We start from the raw sequence: 25,845 nt of genomic DNA on the forward strand, positions 1-25,845 counted from the left end.
TTCACAATGGAGATGGCCTTGACTCATGAGAATTCTGCACAATTGAGAGCTGACGAGAGAGTTAAATCCAAAGCAGACTGTGAAGGGTTACAAAGGGATCTCACAAAACTGGGTGACTGGGCAAGAAAACAGGAGATGAAATTCAGTGTTGATAAATGCAAAGTAATGCACATTGGGAAACATAAACCCAACTATACATATAAAATGATGGAGTCTAAGTTAGCTTTTATCACTCAAGAAAGACATTCCAGAATCATCGTGGATAGTTTTCTGAAAACATCTGCTCAATGTGCAGCAGCAGTCAAAAAAAAAAACCAAAAAAAAAAAAAAAACCAAACCCAACATTAAGAACTATTAGGTTAGGGATCAATAACAAGACAGAAAATATAATAATGCCACTATATAAACGCATGATATGCTCACACCTCGAATACTGTGTGCAGTTCTGGTCACCTCATCTCAAAAAAGATATATTAGAATTGGAAATAGTAAGGGCAAGAAAAATGATTAGGGGAATGGAACAGCTTCCACATGACCTCAGTTCGGAAGAGAGATGACTGAAGGGGGATATGATAAAGGACTATACAATCATGACTGGTGTGGAGAAAGTGAATACAGAAGTGTTATTTACCTTTTCTCATAAAACAAGAACCAGGAGTCATTCAATGAAATGAATAGGCAGCAGGTTTAAAACAAACATAAGGAAGTACTTTTTCACACAATGCAGTGAACTTGTGAAACTTGTTGCAAGGGGATGTTGTGAACACAAAAAATATAACTGAATTCAAAAAATTAGATAAGAATTAGATAAGTTAATGAAGGATAATGTAATCAATGGCTATTAGCTAAGATGGTCAGGGATGCAACACGATGCTATGGGTGTTCCTAAAGCTCTGACTGAACTACAGGGGGTTGGCCAAACTGGACAGTCTCTACGCAAAAGAATAAATAGACCCAAATCTGACATTAGGAATTACAACATTCAAAAACCAGTAGGAGAACACTTCAACCTCCCTGGTCACTCAATAAACAGACTTCAAAGTGGCAATTCTTGAACAAAAAAACTTCAAAAACAGATTCCCAACTTGAAACTGCAGAACTGCAATTAATTTGCAAACTGGACACCATCAAGTTAGGCCTGAATAAAGACTCTGAGTGGATGAGTCATTACACAACCTAATTTTACCATACTAATGTTCCCCTACTGTTACTCACACCTTCTTCCCAACTGTTTGAAATGGGCCACCCTCATTACCACTACAAAAGTGATTTTTCCTACCTTGGTATTCTACTGATAATTAAATTGTCTCGTTAGACTGACCCCCCCCCGGTAAGGCAACTCCCATTTTTTCATGTACTATGTATAAATATACCTGCTATTGTATTTTCCACTCCATGCATGAAGTGGGTTCTAGTCCAGGAAAGCTTATGCCCAAATAAATTTGTTAGTCTCTAAGGTTTCAGAGTAACAGCCGTGTTAGTCTGTATTCGCAAAAAGAAAAGGAGGACTTGTGGCACCTTAGAGACTAACCAATTTATTTGAGCATGAGCTTTCGTGAGCTACAGCTCACTTCATCGGATGCATACTGTGGAAATTGCAGAAGACATTATATACACAGACACCATGAAACAATACCTCCTCCCACCCCACTCTCCTGCTGGTAATAGCTTATCTAAAGAGTGGGGTGGGAGGAGGTATTGTTTCATGGTGTCTGTGTATATAATGTCTTCTGCAATTTCCACAGTATGCATCCGATGAAGTGAGCTGTAGCTCACGAAAGCTCATGCTCAAATAAATTGGTTAGTCTCTAAGGTGCCACAAGTCCTCCTTTTCTTTTCAGTCTCTAAGGTGCCACAAGGACTCCTCGTTGTTTTTGCTGATACAGACTAACACAGCTACCACTCTGTACTGTTTTGTTCATTCCTTTTGAAGCAACTGGCACTGTTGGAATACAGGATACTGGGCTAAACGGACCAGTTGTCTAACCCAGTATAGCCGTTCTTATATTCTTATGTAAAGTCGCAAGGGTAGTCATTGTCTCTTGAGTGTGTTTATACAGCACCCAGCACAATGGGTCTCCCATCTGGATCTCATTTTGGAGAATACCTCTGCTACTACCACTAATAATACAGAACCAGGAAGCAGCAGCTGCTGCTGCTGCAGCTGCCCCTGTTCCCCCTCACATCAAAGGGCTGGAGCCCAGCCCAGCCAGCTGCAGCAGCAACACCCAGCCCACAGATTGGACTGGAAATTGAAGGGCAACGAGATCTGCCTGTGCCTGGAAACCGTTTGGGAGACAATGTCTGAACAGTTTTCCCAGAAGCAAAACATCTCCACAATGCAACTCTCTCCTCCCTCCACAAGCCACCCAGCATTCAGCCCCTCACACAATCAATACTCTGCCCCTCCTCACAAAATCTTCAAACAAAACAGCTCCTGGAGCTCCACTCCTCTCAATAGCTGAGGGGTTCTTCTTTCCCCCTGAAAGGACTGCCCTCCATGGAGTGGAAAGCAGCTGCAGCTTCTGACCAGTCAGCCTGAGGGAGAGGGAGCCCTACCCATGATATACAGCCCCCTGCAGTCAGGGCTGGTGGAAAAAGGATTATCTTTGCTTGCTGCTGATAGTTGTGCTTCCTTCCTTCCCTGCAGCAGTAGGTGCAAGGCACAGAACACAGCTCAGTTGGGCAGCCAGAAAGCTCGACATGGCAGGAGAGCTGGAGGGGGAACATAAGAATGGCCATACTGGGTCAGATCAATGGTCCATCTAGCCTAGGATTCTGTACTCCAAGAGTGGCCAATGCCAGGTGCTACAGAGGTAAAGAACAGAACAGGCAATCACTGAGTGATACGTCACCTATCATCCAGTCCCAGCATCTGGCAGTCAGAGGTTTAGGGACACCCAGAGCATGGGGTTGGATCCCTGACCATCTTGGCTAACAGCCATTGATAGACCTATCTTCTGTAAACTTATCTAATTTATTTTAACCCCGTTATAGTTTTGATCTTCACAACATCTCCTGAAAACAAGTTCCACAGGTTGACCAAGGTTGATCAGATTGATGGACTCTCCATCTAAAAACTAGTGACTTGGCAGATCTGTGGGGAAAGCCCAGGGAGAGAGCACAGAGCCCCCTTTCATCCGAAGAATGGGCCTGTGGCCCAGCCAGAGGGAGAGAAACATGAAATTGGCTGCCCTGGTCACTGCTCATCCAGGCTCCCAGCCCAAGGATGGCATCAGCCACCTGCAGTCACCAGCTCTAAGCTGTGAGAAGCCAAGGGATTGTCAGGGGATGCGATTATGTTTTCAGGGGGAAAGACGCCCACTAACAAGCCTGGGAATTTACTGAGGGAAGGTGCCTGCTGCATTCAATAATGCACTGTGGCTCCATTCCTTTTGTCTCTCCCACTCCAGCAGCACCCTAGCTTCCTCAGCTTTCAGCCGCAGTCCTGCCTCTGTCCAGCCAACTGCTTTGGGAGGCAGAACTCATGAGCCCAAAAGAAAAGAAAAAGTCTCATCCCAGTTGCGGCCACTGCGACAGGAGTCAGGTAGAAGCCTCCTGGGATGACCTGTGGAAAGCTGGGAATCTTCAGGGCTTACACCATGGTTTCATGGCCCTTATGCTGCCTGGAGGTTGGGGGAGCTCTGACCACTCCTTGCATGAGGTCCAAGACAGTGGCTGGATTATTTCTCAAAACCCTGAACCTCACAGCTCTAAATACCTGTTTCTGCATTCTTCATTTCCAGATAATTATAAACCCTTCTTATAAACCCTCTCTGTTATGTGTCATCAGTGGCTGTCTGCCACTTTACTGAATTGTGCACGTTTCCAGTGGAGTTGTGTTGGTTCATACTTCCCCTGCCCCGCTTTAGGATTCTTTTCCTTTGGGGCTTCATTATTTGCCAGAGGCCTGCCTTGCCTCTTCCAGTCTCATTGTTTCTTCACTTGCCATTCCCAGGGAGTATTTCTTTTTCAGATTTTTCAATATAACTCTTGTTTTGAAAGTTAGGTGAGCTTTATGGGGAAAACCACATCTGTTCATTTTTCAGATTGATTTAATAACTTTACCCAATCCCTTCATTTGGCTCACTCATGGCCAAGAGGTCTAGAAACATCAGACTATGTTCTTGTATGGACATTTTTATTCTCTCACCTTTTTCATGATTACCTCTTTCTGTTGAAATAGCATCACCGCACTATTATGTCTACAGGGTAGCTTCCCACTGCAGGAGGGGAGAAAAGGGCTCAGTGGGCCACTGCAGCTTTTGCTAAGTTTAAATTTAGCAAGTCTTTAAGAATACTTTGGAGCAATAAAACAAGTTCTCTCTTTTCCACACTTTCTGAGGCTCCGTTTGATTCTAACATTCTTCATCTGCACCGTTTCCCACCTTTCTCCTTACCTCTTGCTTCACTCACAACTGCAGATGGACCGCTGTGTCCACTTTCTCATGACTCCCACATCAGAAGTCCTTATCCTATCATCAAAATCAGCTCTCTCTTCTTTTTCTTAACAGCCAGGCATTTAGTAAGAAAATCAGTTTCCATTGCTTTGAATTCTTGCAAAAGTTCCTTTGTTTAACTGTTTGGTTGGTGTTTTTCCATTTCTTTTTCTGCCCTTCTAAGATTAGGCACCATTATGTCTTCCACTCCAGTCTGGGGTGAATTTTCTTGACAAAATAGCTCTCTAGTCTTTGCCTCCATTTAGGAGTGGCCATTGGGCAACTAATGGACTAGTTTCTTTGGGGTGCATGGATTTTAGGAGGCACAGAACCTATGTCACCACCACCACCGTGGTAGATGATGTCACTTCCCCCTGGAAGAAGAAGATGGGGTTTAAGGAGAGAGCTGAAGGAGATATTAGAGGCCGCTTGGCCACCTAGAAATGGGAGCGTGTCCCGGCGAAAGGCAGCATGAGGGAAGGTGTGACGCCGAGCCTAAAGAGACACTAGGAGAGAGCAGGGAGGAGGGGCGGAGAGAGCAGGGACCTCGCGGAGGCGGGTGAGTGCACAGCGGTTTCCAAGGCGAGGGTGATGCCGCTGCTGGAAGAGAGGGAGGCAGTGCCGCGGATCAGGGTGTGCGGGCTCAGGGGGCAGAAGGGAAGGGGGACCGGGGACAGGCTGTTCTTAGGCCCCGTCCCCGCCAGAGCGGCTGCTCCCTGTAGGGCAGCGCTGGAGCCGGCGGCGCTGACAGCTGAGCCCCACCCCGAAGGAGAGCGGGGCGGCCAAGCCAGACCAGGCCCTCCACGGGGAGCCCTCGCCCCGCAGAGCAGCTGACCCCGCGCTCTCCCCAAGCAACTGCCGGGCTAGGCCGAGTCCCGCCAGAGCGGAGTTTTGAGGTAAAGGAAACCAACAACGCCGCGCTCCGCCACTATCCCACAATGCTCTGCGGCTAAAGGGCGCTAACGGCAGAATGTTGTTTCGTTGCCTTTCATTCAAGCTCGGAGTCGGTGGGCGGCCGTGACGCGTGGCACGCCGGGAATGGTAGTCCGCGCGCGCCCAGCCGGGGCTGTTTATTGGCTGCGGCAGGACTCGCTTTCCCGGCGTGCCACGGGGTGATGGGCGTGCCCGGGCGGGGCGGGGAGCGCGGGGGAAGGCGGCTCAGTGGGTTCAGGCCGCGCTCGGTGCCGCCGCCATCGTGGGAGCCGCGCGGTGAGTGCGGGCCCCAGGTAGGCGGGCTGGGCAGCGGGAGCGGAGCTGCGGGCCGGAGCCGGCCCGGGCAGCATCGCGGTGTGGCGAGGGGGCGGCTCCGCGGGCCTTGGCGCGGTGGGAGCGGGAGCCGGCGGTCTGTTGCCGCTCGCCCAGCCCGCTGCGCCCTGACAGGAGGGGCGGGGGCTCCAGGGCAGCGCGGTGACTCGCCCCAGGCCCGCGCGGAGCTGCCCTTCTCGGGGCCGCGCGGGCCGGGCCCCTGCACAGTGCGGCGGGAGTCGCTGCCAGCAGCCCCGCTGGCCCCAGGGGCCGAGCCCAGGCTGGTCACCTGTGGCCGGCTCCGGACTATGTCAGCTGTGAAGCTGCAGAGCTACTCGGTGTGGTATGAAACCAGGGGGCTGGAGGGCAGATAATGTAACGCCCGCTTTTAAAAAGGGGTCTATAGGCGATCCTGGCATCTACAGGCCGGTAAGCCTGCCTGCAGTACCGGGCCAACTGGTTAAACTATAGCACAGAATGGTCAGATACATCCAGGAACAGGATTTGTTGGGGAGGAGTCAAGGTGGCTTTTGTGAAAGGAAGTTGTGCTTCACCAATCTATTAAAATCCTTTGAAGGGGTCAACAAACGTGGACAAGGGGGATCCAGTGGATATAGCGTAGTTGGGATTTTATAAAGCCTTTGACGAGGTCCCTCACCAAAGATTCTTCAGCGAAGCAAGGAGTGCTGGGATAAGAGAGAAGGTCCTCTCATGAATCAGTAACTTGTTAAAAGACAAGGGGGAAAAGTTAGGAATAGATGGTCATTTTTTGCAGTGGAGAGAACTAAACAGCAGGGTATCCCAAGGATCTGTACTAGTACCAGTACTGTTCAACATATTTATAAATGATTTGGAAAAAATTTGTGGACAACACAAAATTATTCAAGATAATTAGGTCCAAAGCAGACTGCGAAGAGTTACAAAGGGAACTCACAAAACTGGGTGACTGGGCAAGAAAACGGGAGATGAAATTTAGTGTCGATAAATGCAAAGTAATGCGCATTGGGAAACATAAACCCAACTATACATTCAAAATGATGGAGTCTAAGTTAGCTTTTATCACTCAAGAAAGACATCCTGGAATCATCATGGATAGCTTTCTGAAAACATCTGCTCAATGTGCAGCAACAGTCAGTTTTGTTTTTTTTAAACAACATTAAGAACTATTAGGCTAGGGATCAATAATAAGACAGAAAATATCATAATGCCACTATCTAAACCCATGATATGACCACACCTTGAATACTGCATGCAGTTCTGGTCAGCCCATCTCAAAAAGGATATATTAGAATTGGAAATAGTAAGAGCAGATGATTGGGGTATGGAACAGCTTCCCCATGAAGAGAGTCTGTTCAGCTTGGAAGAAAGATGACTGAGGGGGGTTGATAAAGGATGATACAGTCATGACTACTGTGGAGAAAGTGAATATGGAAGTGGATTTTTTTACCCACGAAAGCTTATGCCCAAATAAATCTGTTAGCCTTTAAGGTGGCACCAGACTCCCTGTTGTTTTTGTTACAGTTATTGTTTTTTGTACACTCTTCCTATTGGAAAGCATTACATTGCGATTTCTGGAATCTTTTCCATCTAGGAATGCTTGCTGCTTTAACTGTAGTCTGTCCTTGTAATAACTCAGCTGTACATATAGTTCTTCAGAGAGCTGCTGTTTAGAACCATAATAATTCATTATCCCTCTTGAGATGCCTTTATAATAATTCTCTCTCTGGTATTTCTAGTGTATTGCATTCCATTTCTGTCTGTATCTGAAAGGTGGTGCATAGTGTTGGAAGAGAGGCGATCCTGAGTACTAATTCCATCAGTGTCACTGACTTGTAAGATCTTGGGCAAGTAACTTTCTCTGTTTCTTTTTTTTCCCATGTGTAAGATGGGAACAATGTTTGCACTACATCAGGGGAGGGCAAACTACAGCCAGCGGGCTGAATCTGGCCCAAGGGATTGCCAGCCCTGTGGCGCAGCAGGGCTAAGGCACCATGTCCCTTTGACCCCTGGAAGGTGGGAAAGAGGGCTCTGTGCCCTGCCCTCGCCTGCAGATACTCTCTTACCCCCCTCCCCGCCCCACAGCTCCCATGGGCCAGGAACGGGGAACCAGGAACTGCGGCCAATGGGAGCTTCGGGGGTGGTACCCACAGGCGAGGGCAGTGCGCAGCGGAGCCGCCTGTCCCATCCCACCCCTAGGAACCACTGCCGGACATGCTGGTCACTGCCAGGGTAGGCAGGGAGCCTGCCATAGCTCTGCTGCATGCTGCTGCCACCCCAGAGCTGCTCGAAGTAAGCGGCGCTGGGCTGGAGCCTGAGCCCCCTGCCCTGACCCCCTCCCTCACCCTGCACTCCCTCCCACACCCCAACCCCCTGCCCCAGCCCTACATTCATGGCCCTCATACAATTTCCCCACCCAGATGTGGCCCTCAGGCCAAAAAGTTTGCCCACCACTGCACTACATGTATGTTGTGAGGATATGGGTATAGTGTTTCGCAAATGTAACGTACTAAGTGCTATCAGAGCCGTAAATTGAATTTACAGCTCTTTTTTTTGCATCGTCTTTACTTGGATGGTTTTCTCAAGTTATTCATGTTATATGATCAGAAGCAATCTATTGTTTGTTTTGTTAAATAACAAAAGATGAACCTGAAATTCATAACGCCTAACCTACAGCTTGTCAGAAAGCCACTAACACTTAATAAAAGAGGCAAATTTCAAGACTAGTATAAGAGCAAGTGCTGGTGGACAAGAGGACTCTACAGATTCTAGCTAGGAGAGCACTCAATGTGAATGTCAGCTCTGCAAACCAAGGAGGGAAATGCTGGTTCCTTGTTTTATTCTCTTTCATAGCCATATTCTCCTCTGTTTCACAGATGAATGATTCAAATGTTGTTATGGCAGATGGCTATTCATATCTTACTATGTAAGTGTGCATTACACTGAGAGCTGTCTCTGTACTAGAGATGAAACAAACGCATTAGGAGGAGATTGTAACTGTAACCTCCTTCATGAATACAAGGCTACCTCCCAGCTGCCCATAGCAACAGAACCTCTTGTCTTTTTAGGATTAGATGAGAGCCAGCATCCAGGGCCTAGAAAATGAGTTGTTAGGCTTTCTCCTTTACTGTATCCCTGACTGGGACCATTACTGTCTGACAGGTTATGACACGAAGACCAAAATGTTTTCAAATATTCGAGTTGACTGAGTGTATTTATAAATTGTCATGAGAAACATTTTCAGAAGTAGCTTACCAGTTCTTGGTAGAACTGCCTTTTTTAAAGCAAGTTTTTCCTTGCACTCTCTTGATGAACTGCACTTGGAAGTTTAATCTGGATTGGAGTCTTATGCAATTGTAAGAACTGAATTGTGATAAGATATTAATATTTTAAAACATACTGGTAATATGAAAATATTGCATCCCTGTATCAGATCCACTGTACCTAACCAGATTTAACTGAGTCAGTTTTCCCTATTTGTATACAGATTGCTTTATGGATGACTAGATTCAATAGTAGTTCAGCTGAAATAAAATACTAATTGGACCACCACATGTTAGTGCACTGCACGTTTGTGTTTCAGAGCAGAAACTGATACTTAATTATCTCTGTGTGAATAATCTCCTCTTAAAAAGAGAAACTGCTGAAAAAAGCCCATTTAAATGGCCATAAGTGGTAAAAGTCTAAACTATTTCTTGATCATTGATTGTCTGAGAGAACTAGAGAACTTGTCATCCATTGCCAGAAGCTCGGAGTAGATGATGGGATGGATCATTTGATTTCCTGTTCTGTTCGTTCCCTCTGAAGCACTTGGCATTGGCCACTGTCCGCAGACAGGATACTGGGCTAGATGGGCCGTTGGTCTGACCCAGTATGGCCATTCTTTTGTTCTTAATAAATCAAGATTACTTACCATTTTCCACAATGGTTGAATTACTGGAGCAGATTAAAATATATAGTCTAGCTAGAGCATGAAGAGCAGGTTACTTGCAGAAAAATACAAGAAAGTAAAGTTATAAACTGTACTTAAGGTTGTGGCTTTCATCGACATGCAGGATGCTTTCTCAAACCAATACACACGCTGAAAACAATATATAGGCGCAAGTGGGAGTGATTTCAGTGCACTTACAACTCTTGTCTATGAATATATTAGCGTTTTTTTCAATGACTAAATTCAATAGGTCCTATTTGATGTTTATTTCTAATGACACAAACCATGCTTCACCAGACTAATTTTGATATTTGAAGTGTCATAAATTTTACTTTATACTGTTTTTTCTATAGTCTGTTGTTCTCATTTCAAGGCTGCATAAAATTTTATCCATTACACACGAACCCTGCTTATTTGTCGTTTAGTATAACTCAGTGATCCCCAAAGTGTGGGACATTCCCCTCCTAGGGGGCACGGAGGAATGTTCGGAGGGGACACGGTGGGGCCTGGCTCCCTCTCTAGTCCCAGCTTCTCCGGCATTCCCAGTTCTGCCCTCAGCTTTGCCTTCAGCCCAAGCTCCTCTGCTGAACCAACTGCTGTAATGGAGGGGGGTGCAGACAGATTCCATTACTGGTAAGGGGGGCACAACAGGAAAAGTTTGGGCACCACTGGTCTAACTGCTTGTCATTTTAAATTAATTTCTCTCCCAGTTCTACTTTCTTTTCAGTTACTTATGAATTTGACATTGTTTTCCTTCTATGCTACTCAGCAATGCTACCTCCCGCCCCACTTCCCCTCCATGATCTGGTAGGTCTGGTCTAAACTTAAAAAATTTTGCTGGCATAACTTTTAGTAAGCTGTGAATTGTTTTTTGTTGTTGACATAGTTATGCCGGTAAAAGTCCTAGTGTAGACGCAGTTATACCAGTATAGCTTATTTTGTTTTGCCAAACTAGAATAAGCTATATTGGTATAACTGTGTCCACCCTGGGGACTATACTAGCCTAGTTAAAGCGGCAAATCTTAAGTGTAGATAAGGCCTAAGGTACTTTACTCGTGTGCATCATGGAGCTCTGTGCCTCATATTGCCTGTGTGATTTGTGTCACAGAAAAGAGGCAAAAGGAGCTGAGCATTGGGGGCTGGGGTAGTGGAGAATAAGAGAATTGGGAACAAAAATGGCCATAGCCTCATATTTGGAGAGTTCAGAGCAAGGCAAAATCTGGCATTTTTAGACTTCAGGTATTGTTACAATATTTGGGTAGTCCAGTTAGTGCTACACTGTTTTAGCAGAGGTCCTGTACCCATGGAGAGTGGAATAAATTCAGCTGAGGCTGGATGAGTGGCTGTATCATGGACAGAAATAACAGGTTCAGGTCGTCTTGAACTAGGGCCAGATGTGTATTTTCTGACTGAACGAGAGCATGCGTGCACATGTGTGTTTTCTTTGTTTCTCGTGTGATCTGAGAAGGAAGCTGCTTGCCCTGATACAAGCAGTGAACTTCAATAGCTGCTGCTGTCTTTTGTAAACAATTGCAAAAAAAAAAAGTACTGTAAGAGCAATGTATTTGTATGTTCTCAAATGGAGCAGAAATTCTCTTAATGGTCCTTTCTGGCCGTAATACCTATTCCGATAATCTGGTCTGACCTCCTGCATAATAGCTCAGGCTGTAGTATTTTACCCAGTCACTCCTGCATCAAGTTGGCTGAGTTCTATGTGATGTGTGTGGATTTGTGGCATATATAGCATATTAGATTGGAATATCCCATTGGAACAAAACAATTACCTATGTGGTAAGAAATGGAGAGAGTGGTTGCAGAACTGCTACTTGAAAGTTAAATATATCACTGCAACAACCTGCTCCTTCTGGGATAGTATGTACCTTGGATTCCTCTGGTTCTGGGAAGAGTTACTCTCCAGCAACAATTCCTTGTGTTCTTTTTGTAAAGACTTGTAGGTAAATAATAAATAAATGGACACAAATCTGACATCAGGAATCATAACATTCAAAAACCAGTAGGAGAACACTCTGATCTCTCTGGTCACTCAATAACAGACCTCAAAATTGCAATTCTTCAACAAAAAAAACTTCAAAAACAGACTACAGCATGAAGCTGCAGAACTGGAATTAATTTGCAAACTAGATACCAACTGATTAGGCCTGAATAAAGACTGGGAGTGGTTGGGTCATTACAAAACCTAAACTTAATTTCCCCAATTTCTCTCTACTGTTACTCACACCTTCTTCTCAACTGTCTGTAATGGGCCACTCTCTTACCACTTGAAAAGTTATTTCTCCTCCCTTGGTATTCTGCTGTTAATTGATTTATCTCGTTAGACTGACCTAACACTTGGTAAAGCAACCCACATCATTTCATGTATTTATACCTGCTCTTGTATCTTTTACTTCATACGTCTGATGAAGAGGGTTCTAGCCCACGAAAGCTTATGCCCAAATAACTTTATTAGTCTCTAAGGTGCCACAAGGACCCCCCCGCCCCCCCCCCCCTTTTTTTTTTTTGCTGGTAGACTAACACGGCTACCACTGAAACCTGTCACCAATTAAATACTAGTATCTCCACAACTAGATAATGGGATAAGTTTACATGTGTGGGGTTTTTTTGGTTTCTTTGTTTGTTTGTGTTTTAAATAATGCCAAACTTGAGCTGCAGTTCCCAGTGTTGAGAGAGAATTTGGTATTTAGGCAGATTTCCTTTTTAACACCTTTTGTAGCAGCCACCAAGACTATACAACTATGAAGAAAACTTGGTTTTAGTAAAATTTAAATGAATGTTGACTGATTTTATCTACACATTGCTGAGCCTCGAAAGAATAAAAGTAATCCTCACCCAATAATAAGTCTAGCTGGCTGTTTAGTAATGATTTTTGGGGAGGAGGCTAGGAGAAGGACATGAAGACTGAGGGCGGGACCTGATAAATCTTCAAATATGTTAAGGGCTGTTCTCCATGTCCACTGAAGAGAAGTCTCTACAGGTACTCAGTTTACACCTTGATATATAAGAATTAATTACATATCAATCTTAGCTTCCATAGTTAGAGATGTTAACTAGTTTTCCAATCCTCTTTTTTAACTGTCATAATATTTGTCTTGACAACCTTCTGCAAGAGTGAATTGCATAGACCAATTACAAATACCTAGGCATTGCAGAATTCAATCTTTATATTTTTAGAATTTTGACAGCTAAGATCAATGCTTATTTTAAGCATTTTTTTTTGTATTTTTTATCGATTTTCATTTTCACACCGTGGGAAATTATGGGGATGTCAGACAATAATAACTTAATGACAAACATTGAGGTTCATAAACTTAAAATTTTAAAACTGTTAAAACACAAATTGCCAACATCCCTGGTAAATATCTTTAAATCAAATTCTTCAGTTCTCAAGCAACATTTTTCTTATTCTGCCCATCTGTAAATTTCGAGTATTATTGATGGAAATATTTGTGTCGGTTTGTGTGTGAAATTGATGTTTAAATTTACTTGCTTTACCAATATAAATCTAATCCTTCCAAGCCTACATACACCATATAAAGTATCTTTTTGGGATCTAAACATGTTATCTCATAGTTTGTCTGAGGTGAAGGAAGAACTTCCATCATTTCCTGAAGATGACAAGTCTGAGGTCCTCTTGATCAGATGTTAACTCCGTAGGTCCTTGAACATGAATTATATTTCTTTAAACTACTTTTAAGTCAAACAGTAGCTATATAGCCTTGTGGCTCAGGCTACATCTATACTATAGCTGGGATCGATGCTCTGAGATCAATCCACCGGCAGTTGATTTAGCAGGTCTAGTGAAGACCGGCCGAATCGATAGCAGATCACTCTCTAGTCAACCGCTGTACTCTACCCCTGATGAGAAGAGTAAAGTAAGTTGACGGGAGAGTTTCTCCTGTTGACACCCTGCAGTGTAGACCCCGCGATAACTCGACCTAAGGTACATCAAATCCAGCTACATTATTCATGTAGCTGGAGCTGCGCAGGGTAGGTTGACTTACCACGGTCCTGCAATATAGTCTAAGGCTCATTGAAAATGAGCAGGTAGCCACACCCTTTCCACAGACAGTAATGTTTCTAAGCCACTTAGCTGCTCATGACCATATGCTGGGAAAGCATCTAGGACAGGAGCGGGCAAACTTTGGTCTGAGGGCCACATCTGGGTATAGGCCATTCTAGCGGGCCATGAATGCTCACAAAATTGGGGTTGGGGTGTGGGAGGGGGTGAGGGCTCTGGCTGGGGGTGTGAGCTCCGGGGTGGGGCCAGAAATGAGGAGTTCAGGGTGCGGGAGGGGGCTCCAGGCTGGGGCAGGGGATTGGGGTATGGGAGGGGTGAGGGCTCCAGCTGGGGGTGCAGGCTCTGGGGTGAGGCTGAGGATGATGGGTTTGGGGTGCAGGAGGGGGCTCTGGGCTGAGACTGAGGGGTTTAAAGGGTAGGAGGGGGATCAGGGCTGGGGCAGGGGCTTGGGGTCTGGGGGTGTGGCTCATGGGTGCAGGCTCCAGGCGGCGCTTACCTCAAGCAGCTCCCAGAAGCAGCGGCATGTCCCCCCTCCAGCGTCTGTGCGTCCAGGCGGCTCTGCATGCTGCCATGTCTTCAGGCGCCGCTCCCGCAGCTCCCATAAGGTGCAGTTCCTGGCCATTGGGAGCTGTGGGGGGCAGTGCTTGGAGCGGGGGCTGCCCCTATGCGTAGGAGCCAGAGGGGGGCCATGCCACGCCACTGCTTCCAGAAGCCGTGCAGAGCGGCCCACAACCCTGCTCCCTGGCTGGAGTGCCAGAGCAGGGCAAGCCCCAGACCTTGCTCCCCAGCAGGAGCTCGAGGGCTAGAATAAAACAGCTTGCGGGCCGTAGTTTGCCCACCCCGATCTAGGAAGACTTTCTCTATGACGGTGTCAAGACTGCGACTAGCAGCTCCTATCTATATGGTCTTCTAATGCATGTGGCTTACTGGCAGCCACACATCTGCCAAAAGTCCATAAGCAAAAAATGTCACCCACTGATTTCTGTATCAAGCCCACTAACTTGTGGATGACCTTGAGCATATCTTTTCAAAAGAGACCTCAGTCTCTGTTTAAAGACTACAAGTGAGAGATAATCCACCAAGTCCATAGGTCAGTTATTTCAGTGGTTCCTTACGCTCACTATTAAAATATTCATCCTATTTTTATTTTTATTCTGAATTTGTCTAGCTTCAGCTTTCAGCCATTGCATTTCATTGTCTTTGCTAGATTAAAGAACCCTAAAGTATCAGAAATCTTCTCCCTGTGTACTTTTAGACTATGATCAAATTGTCTCTTAACCTTCTCCTGGACAAACTAAATAGATGGCGCATCTAAAGTTTCTTGCTATAAGGCAGGTTTTCTGAACCTCAGATAATTCTTGTACCTCTCTTCTGAACCCTTTCTAATTTTTCATTCAATTCATTTTTTGGCTTCCCCTTCCTAACCAAGTGCTTAATTCTTTCCTCCCAATGCTGCCATTTTACATCCTGTTCCCAGCTGAGCATTCCATTCTCAGCTCCCCCCATACAGCAAACCTCAGCATTTAATTTTCTACATCTTAACTTTCAGAAGTCTTCTACCACTTACTCCTGCAGCAGTGGGGGTGGGGAGGGGGAAACGGGGTATGTATTGGTGGGTTTTGGTTCCTGCACCTAGCTCTTCACTCTTCAGGCCAAGGGTTGCGGTTGGTACCTGTGGGAACTGCCTTTTTTTCTCTCCCCACCACAGGCTTGGGAATCAGAGCAGGATCACCTGCATTCCTGCCAGCTACAGCATACCTAAACAATCCTGTTCAGCAACTGTGATTGGTTGCCCTTCTTCGGGAGGCAGGGGAATGAGAAAAAGGAACCAATCAAAGGGGGTTTCCTTATAGAATACGGGTTTTTCCAGGCCCATAGAAAGGCCTGAAAAGGCAGAGGTGGTATACCTGCGACTAACCCTTAGAACTTCCAGGACGTTATTTTTGTTGGAATGTTGTGCCGATAAGGTTGAAGTTAGTACTATTATTAAGTAATTTTGTTAAGTATGTGCGCATAATGGAAAGTTCCTCCGTTCTTAAAGAATGTTTGCTTTGGGGCAATGTGTAGAAAACCTAAAATAGTCCTTTCCTAGTTGCAGTGTTTTCATCTGCGGTTACTCTGGCTTGTCTTAAATCAGTTCAGTAAATAGAACTCTGCGTAGTTTGAGGAAATGGTGCTGCCTAATTTTCTAGGAATACCTCTCTCAATTCTTCAGTTGCTGCTATTCCTAATAAGCAGCTTGCAGTCTGTAGCACTGACTTAGATGCAGTGGCCAGAATATTCCATTTTAGGCTGTCTGTTTCCTCTTCATTGGCCTCCTCTGAATCAAAGAATTGACTAAAATTTTGCTCTGACATGTATGACTTCATGTGGCTTTGGTGACTGAATTTGATGATTCTGCACTGGGCAAGTTTTGCAGTTGACGATCCCTGGATTCCATCTGAATGGTCAACTATAAACTCTTACAGGGTCTGGTATTCATTAACAATTGAAGTTAAGTACTTCCACATTGTTTATATTTAAATGCTAGCTTTGCTTAGCATTTCAGACAATACTATAGGATTTTTATTATTGAAGGGCTACTCTAGCATACTCTAAAAAGCTAAAAATAACCATTAAATATTCTGAGGTTCTCTACATTTCCTGCAGGAAAGAGACTGTAGAGTCTGTTTTTGGGTGTGCTTCAGTATGCAGGTAAAAACAGTGTTACTGGTCAGAATGTACAAACTAGTCTCTCCCCAGATCCCAAAGATCCCCCTTTTCCTAACTCTTAAACTTTTGCAGGTTCTGGAATTACCCATATGTAAGATTTCAGAGTAACAGCCGTGTTAGTCTGTATTCGCAAAAAGAAAAGGAGTACTTGTGGCACCTTAGAGACTAACGAATTTATTTGAGCATAAGCTTTCGTGAGCTACAGTATGCATCCAATGAAGTGAGCTGTAGCTCACGAAAGCTTATGCTCAAATAAATTGGTTAGTTTCTAAGGTGCCACAAGTACTCCTTTTCTTTTTCCATATGTAAGAGAATATTTATCTGTTTCTTCCCCAAACCCGAAGAAGAGCTCTGTGTAGCTTGAAAGCTTGTACCTTTCACCATCAGAAGTTAGTCCAATATTACCTGACCCACTTTGTCCTTTTCCCAAGTGACTAGTCTGAATACAATGTTAGTCACACTACATGAGAAAGAAGGGCTCAGTGTATTTAATGTACGTGTTGGTTGCTAGGACCAATGTATGGTAAATGAGACTAGATGTGTCACTCAAGTTTGGGGGACTTACCAGAGGAGAGACTGCTGCATGATTTCTTGTTTCTTACAAGAGGCAACATGGCTGAAAAGCTGTTCCCCGGGCCCTCTGTCTGAAATCTTCTAGTATAGGAGCTACTGCTCTTTTAAGAGCTCAGGGCAATGTCTTTATTCGTACTGACCCTTTCTTTGCTGTAATCTACCACTTAGCTTCAGGAAGAGAACATACCACAGCTAGCCTGTCATCCTAGAAATGTAATTTATAGGTTCTGTCCAGCAGGAGAGCAGTAAGATATCCCACCTCCCTGTGCTGTTGTAAGCAAAGTCTTGTAGAGCTGGCATGTCCTTCTCAAAGAGAATGCTCTGCTCACAGCTGCTGCTTTCATACATGGCTGGGGCTCCAACTTGAACACTGCAGACTGCTCTGTGGCAGCTTGAAATGGAGAAGGCGGGGTCTCAGGCAGGGAGGCCCCAAGCCATGTAGAGTTGTATAGGTTAAATCCAAAACCTTCAACTTCACTCAGAAGCCAAATGGATAACTGGTCCCAGGGCACTGCTGCTTTGCTCCCAGAGAGAGACAGTTTACAAATGGGCTGCTGTATTTTTCACTGCCTGCAGTTTCTGGCTAGAGTAAAGGGTTAGCCATGTGCAGATTACACTGTCACATAGTTTTGAGGGTATAAAAGTTTGGATTATGTTAGCCAGGTCTACATCCAAAAGAAATGGTCTCTGGGCTGAACAGTGATAGGGGTGGGGAGCTGCACCCAACAGCAGGCATAGGTCAAATAGTACCCCTAGATTGCAGACTCCAGTAACTAATGGCTGAGACCCTCAAAAGGACAGATGATCCTTGCCACTTCTTGTGTTTTTTCTTTTTTCCCCAACCTTCTGCTGTTCCCTCTCTCTTCTCCAGATTGAGTATTGGCCACCTACCCCTCATCCACGCCCCAGTCTACCAAATGTTAGTTGAGATGTTCAACAGCGGTGGCAGGACTGCATGAAAGAGGGAGCTGGGTGTCATTGGCATTTTGACAGGTTTCAGAGTAACAGCCGTGTTAGTCTGTATACGCAAAAAGAAAAGGAGTACTTGTGACATCTTAGACTAATCAATTTATTTGAGCATAAGCTTTCGTGAGCTACAGCTCACTTCGTTGGATGCATTCTTTGGAAAATAAAGATGTTTGTTTTTATACACACAAATCATGAAAAAATGGGTGTTTATCACTACAAAAGGTTTTCTCTCCCCCCACCCCACTCTCCTGCTGGTAATAGCTTAGCTCTCGTCCCCTAACGCCCCTACTCTACTTGCGCTATATTGATGACATCTTCATCATCTGGACCCATGGAAAAGAAGCTCTTGAGGAAATCCACCATGATTTCAACAATTTCCATCCCACCATCAACCTCAGCCTGGTCCAGTCCACACAAGAGATCCACTTCCTGGACACTACAGTGCTAATAAATGATGGTCACATAAACACCACCCTATACCGGAAACCTACTGACCGCTATTCCTACCTACATGCCTCCAGCTTTCACCCTGACCACACCACACGATCCATTGTCTACAGCCAAGCTCTGCGATACAACCGCAATTGCTCCAACCCCTCAGACAGAGACAAACACCTACAAGATTTCTATCAAGCATTCTTACAACTACAATACCCACCTGCGGAAGTGAAGAAACAGATTGATAGAGCCAGAAGAGTTCCCAGAAGTCACCTACTACAGGACAGGCCTAACAAAGAAAATAACAGAACGCCACTAGCCGTCACCTTCAGCCCCCAACTAAAACCCCTCCAACGCATCATCAAGGATCTACAACCTATCCTGAAGGATGACCCAACACTCTCACAGATCTTGGGAGACAGGCCAGTCCTTGCCTATAGACAGCCCCCCAACCTGAAGCGAATACTCACCAGCAACCACATACCACACAACAGAACCACTAACCCAGGAACCTATGCTTGCAACAAAGCCCGCTGCCAACTGTGCCCACATATCTATTCAGGGGACACCATCGCAGGGCCTGATAACATCAGCCACACTATCAGAGGCTCGTTCACCTGCACATCTACCAATGTGATATATGCCATCCTGTGCCAGCAATGCCCCTCTGCCATGTACATTGGTCAAACTGGACAGTCTCTACGTTAAAGAATAAATGGACACAAATCAGATGTCAAGAATTATAACATTCATAAACCAGTCGGAGAACACTTCAATCTCTCTGGTCACGCGATTACAGACATGAGAGTTGCGATATTACAACAGAAAAACTTCAAATCCAGACTCCCAAAGAGAGACTGCTGAATTGACGTTCATTTGCAAATTGGATACAATTAACTTAGGTTACCTTGCATAATGACTTAGCCACTCCCAGTCTCTATTCAAGCCTGTTTTCCTAACACACCCCCCACCTCCACATTCTTGTTAAACCCTGGATTTGTGCTGGAAATGGCCCACCTTGATTATCATACACATTGTAAGGAGAGTGATCACTTTACATAAGCTATTACCAGCAGGAGAGTGGGGTGGGGGGAGAGAAAACCTTTTGTAGTGATAAACACCCATTTTTTCATGATTTGTGTGTATAAAAACAAACATCTTCTGTATTTTCCACAGTATGCACCCGATGAAGTGAGCTGTAGCTCACGAAAGCTTATGCTCAAATAAATTGGTTAGTCTCTAAGGTGCCACAAGTACTCCTTTTCTTATTGGCATTTTGAAAACACTGCTGCTCATGCCTCTTTCCTAGCCCTTCGAGTGTCTCCATATGCTTGTTAACCTGCAGAGCACCACAGAAGAGAATCATCAGGGCAGAACAAATAACCCCCAAACCAATCTTGGTGTTTGAAAATCCCTGCGAGCTGTGAATACTTTTCTCACTGTATTTGGCCTTCACCACCCGGGAAAGACATGCATCCAAAGCACAGGCTGTGGCATAAAGTACTCCCAGTGCCCTCTAGAGCCCCAGTGAAGAACAGTGGCCTAAACTAAGGCAAGACAACCAAGTGTTTGTCTCCTCTAGTTAGCTCTCTGCACCCATGGAAGCAGACAGCTCAGACTGATTCTGCTCAATTTTAGCCACAATGTAATGAAAGCTCATCTCAACAGAAGAGACTCACTTTGAGTGAAAAGAAAAGGAGGACTTGTGGCACCTTAGAGACTAACAAATTTATTTGAGCATAAGCTTTCGTGAGCTACAGCTCATTTCATTGGATGCATTCAGTGGAAAATACAGTGGGCAATGGAAACAGCTCAAATTAACCAGTCTGTCCACTCAATGAATTTATAAGGACAATTTAGAGGATAATAAGATTATAAGTAAGGCTACGTTTTAGTAACGGGTATTTTTAGTAACCTGTCCATGACTTTTACTAAAAATACCCACCTTGACTAAAACTTGGGCAGGGGGCCGTGGTTGCTCGGGGTGGGGCAGTCCAGGGGCGCCGCAGGTGCTGGGGGATGTGGCCCGGGACCCCTGCTGGTACTGGGAGGAAGGGCTGGTAGGGGCTTCCTACCCAGCTCCACGTCCCTCCAGCTCCTAGGTGGCAGAGCTAGGGGCCTGGTTCCACTGCTCTCGCCACAACACCGGCTGCCGCAGCTCCCATTGGCCAGAAACCGCAGCCAACGTGAGCTGCGGGGCGTACAGCACGGAGCCCCACCCTGGGCCCCTCTGCCGCTTAGGAGTGGCAGGTGGGCCATGCCAGTGGGAACTGAGGAGCCCCTCTCCCCAAGGTAAGTGCCCCCTCCGTTAACCACCTGCGCTAGCCTCCTTCCACACACTCAACCTGCTGCTGCTGGCCCAGGGGCTGTCTGTCTCGGGCAGCTGCTGCAAAAGTCATGGAGGTCATGGAAAGTCACAGAATCCGTGACCTCAGTGTCAGACGTGCAGCCTTCGTTAAAAGGAATAGCTGGCATCGTTTTTTTGTTTTTTTTTTGTTTTTTTTTTCCAAGAAGTTATGCCAAACCAGCCTAATTTCCTTCTTTGGCAGGTTTACTGGCCTAGTGGATGGGGGGGGAAGCAATAGATGTGGTATATCTTGATTTTAGTCAGGCTTTTGATTCAGTCCCATGTGACATTTTCATAAGCAAACTAGGGAAATGTGGTCTAGATGAAAATACTGTAAGGTACGTGCACAACTGGTTGAATGACTACTCAGAGAGATGGTTTGCTGTCAGACTGGGAGGGTGTATCTAATAGGGTCTCACAGGGGTCTGTCCTGGGTCCAGTACTAGTCAATATTTTCATTATAATTTGGATAATGGAGTGGAGGGTATGCTTATAGAATTTGCACATGACACCAAACGGTGTGGGATTGCAAGCACTTTGGAGGACAGGATTAGAATTCCAAATGACCTTGACAAATTGGAGAATTGGTCTGAAATCAACAAAAATAAATGTAAAGACAAGTGCAAAGTACTACACCGAGGCTTTGCCGACACTAGCACTTTTGTTGGCACACCCCTGACCGACAAAAGTTTCACAGACAAAAATGCCGGTGTGGACAGTGCTATGTTGGTGGGAGATGCTCTCCTGCTAACATAGCTACTGCTTCTTGTTGGGGGTGGTTTATTTATGCTGGCGGGAGAGCTCCCTCCCCCTGGCTTAGAGGAGCTATGCAGGAGACCTTACAGCGGTGTAGTTGCGGTGGTACAGCTGTAAGGTCCGTAATGTAGACACAGCTTTAGGGAGGAAAAATCCTTCCTGAGGATTTTTCACAGCTACAAAATGGGGAATAAGTGGCTAGGCAGTAGTACTGCTGAAAAGGATCTGGGTTCTGGTGGTCAATTAATTGCAGTTAATTCACGCGATTAAGTCAAAAAAAATTAATCGCAATTAATCGTACTGTTGAACAATAGAATACCAATTGAAATTTATTAAATATTTTTGGATTTTTTTTACATTTTCAAATATATTGATTTCTACTACAACACAGAATACAAAGTGTACAGCGCTCACTTTATATTTCAGAGTAGCAGCCGTGTTAATCTGTATCTGCAAAAAGAAAAGGAGGACTTGTGGCACCTTAGAGACTAACCAATTTATTTGAGCATAAGCTTTCGTGAGCTACAGCTCACTTCATCGGATGCATGTAGTGGAAAATACAGTGAGGAGATTTTGTATACACAGAGATCATGAAACAATGGGTGTTACCGTACACACTGTAACGAGAGTGATCAGGTAAGGTGAGCTATTACCAGCATGAGAGAAAAAAAACCTTTTGTAGTGATCATCAAGGTGGGTCATTTCCAGCAGTTGACAAGAACGTGTGAGGAACGGGGAGAGGGGGATAAACATGGGGAAATAGTTTTACTTTGTGTAATGATACATCCACTCCCAGTCTTTATTCAAGCCTAATGTAATGGGGACAATGTATACCTTCAAATCAGCAGCACTGCTATGGGTACCTGCATGACCCCACATTATGCCAACATTTTTACGGCTGACGTAGAACAACCCTTCCTCAGCTCTCGTCCTCTAATGCCCCTACTCGAGCTACATTGATGTCATCTTCATCATCTGGACCCATGGAAAAGAAGCCCTTGAGGAATTCCACCATGATTTCAACAATTTCCATCCCACCATCAAACTCAGCCTGGACCAGTCCACACAAGAGATCCACTTCCTGGACACTACGGTGCTAATAAGCAATGGTCACATAAATACCACCCTATACTGGAAACCTATTGACTGCTCTGCTTACCTACATCCCTCCAGCTTTCATCCAGACCACACCACACGATCCATTGTCTACAGCCAAGCTCTACGATACAACCGCAATTGCTCCAACCCCTCAGACAGAGACAAACACCTACAAGATCTCTATCAAGCTTTCTTACAACTACAGTACCCACCTACTGAAGTAAAGAAACAGATTGACAGAGCCCGAAGAGTACCCAGAAGTTACCTACTACAGGACAGGCCCAACAAAGAAAATAACAGAACGCCACTAGCCATCACCTTCAGCCCCCAACTAAAACCTTTCCAGCGCATCATCAAGGATCTACAACCTATCCTGAAGGACGACCCATCACTCTCACAGATCTTGGGAGACAGGCCAGTCCTTGCTTACAGACAGCCCCCCAACATGAAGCAAATACCAGCAACCACACAACAAAAACACTAACCCAGGAACCTATCCTTGCAACAAAGCCTGTTGCCAACTGTGTCCTCATATCTATTCAGGGGACACCATCATAGGGCCTAATCACATCAGCCACACTATCAGAGGCTCGTTCACCTGCACATCTACCCATGTGATATATGCCATCATGTGCCAGCAATGCCCCTCTGCCATGTACATTGGCTAAACCAGATAGTCTCTACATAAAAGAATAAATGGACACAAATCAGACGTCAGGAATTATAACCTTCAAAAACCAGTCGGAGAACACTTCAATCTCTCTGGTCACTCGATTACAGACATAAAAGTTGTAATTCTTCAACAAAAAAAACTTCAAAAACAGACTCCAACAAGAGACTGCTGAATTGGAATTAATTTGCAAACTGGACATCATTACATTAGGCTTGAATAAAGACCGGGAGTGAATGTGTCATTACACAAAGTAAAGCCATTTCCCCATGTTTATTCCCCCCCCCCCCCCGGCCCCCAAAACGGTTCCTCAGACGTTCTTGTCAACTGCTGGAAATGGCCCACCTTGATGATCACTACAAAAGGTTTTTTTTCTCTCCTGCTGGTAACAGCTCACCTTACCTGATCACTCTCGTTACAGCGTGTATGGTAACACCCGTTGTTTCATGATCTCTGTGTATATAAAATCTCCCCACTATATTTTCCACTGCATGCATCCGATGAAGTAAGCTGTAGCTCACAAAAGCTTATGCTCAAATAAATTGGTTAGTCTCTAAGGTGCCACAAGTATTCCTTTTCTTTTCACTTCATATTATTTTTGATTACAAATATTTGTACTGTAAAAATGAGGAACAAAAGAAATAGTATTTTTCAATTCACTTCATACAAGTACTGTAGTGCAATCTCTTTATCATGGAAGTGCAACTTCCAAATGTAGATTTTTGTTGTTGTTGTTACATAACTGCTCTCAGAAACAAAACAATGTAAAACTTTAGAGCCTACAAGTTCACTCAGTCCTACTTCTTGTTCAGCCAATCGCTAAGACAAACAAGTTTGTTTACATTTACTGGAGATGCTGCTGTGTGCTTCTTATTTACAATGTCACCTGAAAGTGAGAACAGGCATTCGCATGACACTTTTGTAGCCAGTGTTGCAAGGTATTTACGTGCCAGATATGCTAAACATTCGGATGCCCCTTCATGCCACGGCCACCATTCCAGAGGACATGCTTCCATGCTGACGATGCTCATTAAAAAATAATGCGTTAATTAAATTAGGACTGAACTCCTTGGGGGAGAACTGTATGTCTTTGGCTCTCTTTTACCCGCTTTCTGCCATATATTTCATGTTACGGCAGTCTCGAATGATGACCTAGCACATGTTTGTTTTAAGAACGCTTTCACAGCAGATTTGACAAAATGCAAAGAAGATACCAATGTATCTAAAAATAGCTACAGCACTTGACCCAAGGTTTGAGAATCAGAAGTGCCTTCCAAAATTTGAGAGGGACGAGGTGTGGAGCATGCTTTCAGAAGTCTTAAAAGAGCAAACCTCAGATGCGGAAACTACAGAACCCAAACCACCAAAAAAGAAAATCAACCTTCTGCTGGTGGCATCTGAGTAATACTTAGATTTACCAAGCAGCGTAAAACAGCTTCTTGCATACCTTACTGGTGACTCAGAAGTCCAAACAACACAGTTCCTTTAAAGCAGTAGTTCTCAAACTTTTGTGCTGGTGACCCCTTTCACACAGCAAGCCTCTGAGTGCGACCCCCCCCCACCCCCTTATCAATTTGAAACACTTTTTTTTATATATATTTAACACCATAATAAATGCTGGATACAAAGTTGGGGTTTGGGGTGGAGGCTGACAGCTCGTGGACACCCCCCCCTACATAATAACCTCACGACCCCCTGAGGTGTCCCGACCCCCCAGTTTGAGAACCCCTGCCTTAAAGTGATCCTGCCTCAGGCCTCCATCCAGGTACCCCCGACAAATATGATGAAAATTTCTGTAAATCTTATTTCATCATATAAAAGGAACGGTTGTTCCAATTCCGAAGGATCAGACATGTTACCTTCCAGGTTAATGAATGTTTCAGATCTTACCCAAATACACACTACAGCCAATTCTTATTAATTAAACTAAAATTTATTAAAACACAGAAGTGAGAGTATGGTTAAAAGATCAGTATACATACAGACTTGAGTTCAATTCATTGAGGTTCAAATTCATAGCAGAGATGGTGAGCTTTGTAGTTACAAAGAGTTCCTTTAGAATTCAGTTCATAGGTTATAGTCCAATGTCCAAATATCACATTCAGGGCCTATCAGTATAACTGGGACCTCAGTCTTACGACTCAAACTTCCCCCAGTGAAGCCTAAGCAGATCTGAGATGAGAGAGTCAGGACCCTAGGATCTTTTGTACAGTTTCATGTCCTTTGACAAGTTGGAGTTCCTCAGGGAACGAAAGGTCATTAGGATGACTTTGAAGGAGGTCAAATCACTGGTACTTAGCTATACGAATTAACATAAGGTCATTTGCTTGTTCCTCCACCATTCACAGTACATTTCAAAGAGAGATGAATGCCAAGATATCCCATGTTTACAATTCATTTAAATGAAAGGATGTTCTTTTGAGTCTGAAGTATCAGAATACAGCATAGACAGGGACTGATTACATTGTCAGCCCTACTCATACATATGTAAATACACAAAAACAAAAACATTATCTCCCCACATGTCTTTTGAGGGTTTTTTATTTTGCAGGATGTTTAACCCTTTCTGGCCATGCATCACACGAGCAGAACCCATCATCAACATGGATGCATGTCCTGTGGAATGGTGGTTGA

General features: G+C 44.8%; 1 protein-coding gene across 7 annotated transcripts in view; it reads left to right on the forward strand.

The window, feature by feature from the left end:
- Positions 1 to 4,866: 4,866 nt before the first annotated feature.
- NUTF2 (nuclear transport factor 2) overlaps positions 4,867 to 25,845 on the forward strand; it is a 52,267-nt gene continuing 31,288 nt past the window's right edge. For 3 of the 7 annotated variants that reach the window (XM_037877883.2, XM_037877888.2, XM_037877886.2), the window contains exon 1: positions 5,510 to 5,648. In XM_037877883.2, the coding sequence (XP_037733811.1) occupies positions 5,555 to 5,648 (94 nt within the window). In that variant the 5' untranslated portion in view covers positions 5,510 to 5,554. Of the gene's footprint in view, positions 4,999 to 5,509; positions 5,666 to 7,448; positions 7,529 to 25,845 lie in introns of those variants that run through there. The other 4 variants (XM_037877891.2, XM_037877889.2, XM_037877884.2 and 1 more) reach the window with 4 other exon arrangements.

This window comes from Chelonia mydas, chromosome 12 (genome assembly GCF_015237465.2).
Source record: "Chelonia mydas isolate rCheMyd1 chromosome 12, rCheMyd1.pri.v2, whole genome shotgun sequence".
In the NCBI taxonomy this organism is placed as follows: domain Eukaryota; kingdom Metazoa; phylum Chordata; order Testudines; family Cheloniidae; genus Chelonia; species Chelonia mydas.